Raw genomic sequence first — 2,703 nt, forward strand, 5'->3', positions numbered from 1 at the left:
CAGAATCCCCAATCTTTTCTACTTATTGATATTCGTATCATTTTAATGTATTTATCGAATTAATACACGTACCTGGTTAAAATTTCAAAAAATACAAAATGAAGAGCAAAAAGTAAGTTACCTTTTTCAGAAGCAGCGAGTCAGCAAGTTTCTTATATATGTTACTAGAAATATATTCCTGGCTTGTTCAAATTTACATGTATCTGATTGGTCCTTTTTTTTTTTTTTTTTTACACAGCCCAAATAGTCCTATACTTTTTTTTTTTAATTAACAATGTATTCTTATCACTATATTTATGAGTTTAGTTCATATCGGTACATACAAATTTGCCTCGTTATTATTTCTCATTTTATTATGAGAATTTTCAAATCGCTATAGAAACTTAACGTAATCAAATGAATGCGCATGTGCCCACCACCTAGATTCCACTACTTAGATCAACCTACCTATTGCTTTATCATCTATCTGTTCATCTATCCAATTTTTTGATCTTTTTAAAAGTTAGTTGAAAGCATACTTCACCCGTAAACACTTCAGCATGCATATAATTAACTAAAGCTTAATATTAATTTATGGTTCTTTCTTTAGGTAGAATTTGCATACAATTAAATACACAGTTCTTGAGTATCATCGAGTAAGTTTTGACAAATGCATATGCCTGTTGAAATCTACCAAGATTTTTAATACCCTTTACATTTCTCTTGTATTCTCAATAGGATAGTAGATGTTTCTAAAAATAAATCAGATACTTTCTTCAGAATATTGTGAGTACAGATAAAACCTTACGAATTCTTACCACTTCTGCATCATAATTTATTTCTTCCCTAATGAGAGTTTTCCAACAAAACAGTGACCATTTAGAGAACCTGGAGAAAGATTTATTTTTATCAGAGTTTTTCTTTTTTTTTTTTTTTTTTTTTAGACCGAATGAACAGAATTCAAATTTCACAAACTTTCTCTTGAATCAGCACATGGACAATAAAATTTATCTAAAGGAATTTAGAATGTGTGAGCGCCCTCTAGTGAAATACCAATTTAGAGCAAAAACATAGAGCGAGGTGGCTAATGTGTCTAGTAAGAGGGACAAGGATAGGAAAGTGAAGGAAAAATTGACTTAAAAGAAATGGTTGGGGTAGAGTCTCATGAGGTTAGGTTGGGGACAATGTGCAAAGCCAGGGAGGCTAACTTCAGAACGGCCCCCAACTTGGCGACTTATGCTCTCCTGGCCAAGTTCTCCAGGATGTGGTTCCCCTGGGAAGTGGCCACCTGTTTTCAAATTGCCACAGGAGGTTGTGCCGTAGGAGCCGGCGTAACTCAGCCGTGAGCTGGGCTCACTTCCTTCACACACGTGCCCTTTTTGTGCAGAGAGGATGTGTCCGTGAAGCGGTGTGGATATACTGCACAGAGGTACACGGATGTCTGGTTGGTGCTGGCAGACTCCAGGGTCAGGAGGAAGCTCTCCTTCTTCTCCCTGGAGACACTGTACCCGTGAAGGAAATCACCTTTCTCCTTACTGTCAACGCCGTAGGAGACGTGGAGCAGCCTCAGCCCCAGACCTGGGTCTTGCCTATACCAAAACATTCTGTCGTAGCCCATATTCTGTAAACATTCAATCAGAACTTTCTCTCCCATTGTTTTGACCAGATATTTTGGGATTTGGGTTACTTCTGTGTCCATGAGACCTATGAAAGAAGGATCAAAGAGGTGAAAAAAAAAAGTCATCAAGAAGCCAATGAGGAAAAAATCTTGTATCCAGGGTCTAGAAATAATGAGACATGGGTTTGTCGCCAACTCCCCAGACTTACCTACTCCCAGAAAACAAAAGACCACACGACAGAGGAGTCTGAGTCCCATGGCAGGTTCGAGGCAAAAATGAGTCTTTTCCCAGACTACAGGCTGATTGTCTATGATGTCATTGTCCCTGCCCACACTCACGATCCCTCAGCCATCCTTGAGATTCTAGTTGAGATTCTAGAGAGTTGAGCAGGGCTAGAGTGAAAGCCTCCCTTTTCCTCATGGGAGTGTCAGTGTGTGTGTGTGTGTGTGTGTGTGTGTGTGTGTGTGTGTGTGTGTGTGTGCGAAGAAAAAAGTTAACATAAGAGGACTAAGATAGCTATCTCAGAAGGGTCTGCTTGCAAGGTAGGCGCTCGGCTTGCATCCGGGAACCTGCATTTTGGGAGTCTTCTCACTGTTTGGTAACTGGTAAGTGTAGTTCATCATGTCTAGATTGCTTGCTCAAAGCATGTGGTTTATGCTGAACACCCAGTTTGCTCTTTGGAATCTGGGATTTTGGTATGTGCCAGGCAGAGGGTGCCTACGAGATCCCCTCTCTAAGTTTCACAATACTTTTGTAACAAGGACCTCACCCAAGCAGAGCCTGGCCCTGCTTCCCTAGTGGGAAGAAAAAGCTACAAACTCTAGTGCCATTCTAACATTAACTGTCAATCCTGTCTCCTGGAATTCCCAGGGACCCTCTTAACCAGAAGTGGCCAGAAGAAATAGGTCTGGCTTCGTGTTCCAGTTCAAGTTCTGACTTCCTGTCGCGTCCCTCAGTGACCGGCTTTAGCGTGTAGGAAGTTATATGGGCTTTCCAGCAGGTCCTTGCCATCCTGAGCGCATCTTTGCATCCAGGTTGGCATCTTATGTTGGAAAGCATCAGCTGTCCCTCAGTCCTCATTTTTACATGACCGTCCTGAAGTCCA

General features: G+C 41.1%; 1 gene segment (V, D, J or C); it reads right to left on the bottom strand.

Moving 5' to 3' along the window:
• Positions 1 to 1,951, bottom strand: part of LOC105304143 — a gene marked incomplete at its 3' end in the record, with an annotated part of 25,149 nt that extends 23,198 nt beyond the window's left edge. The window contains 2 exon segments of the V gene segment in view: positions 1,504 to 1,683; positions 1,807 to 1,951. Coding sequence covers positions 1,504 to 1,683; positions 1,807 to 1,855 — 229 coding nt within the window.
• Positions 1,952 to 2,703: the final 752 nt, after the last annotated feature.

The sequence above is a fragment of the Pteropus vampyrus genome, unplaced genomic scaffold (genome assembly GCF_000151845.1).
Source record: "Pteropus vampyrus isolate Shadow unplaced genomic scaffold, Pvam_2.0 Scaffold329, whole genome shotgun sequence".
Lineage (NCBI taxonomy): Eukaryota > Metazoa > Chordata > Mammalia > Chiroptera > Pteropodidae > Pteropus > Pteropus vampyrus.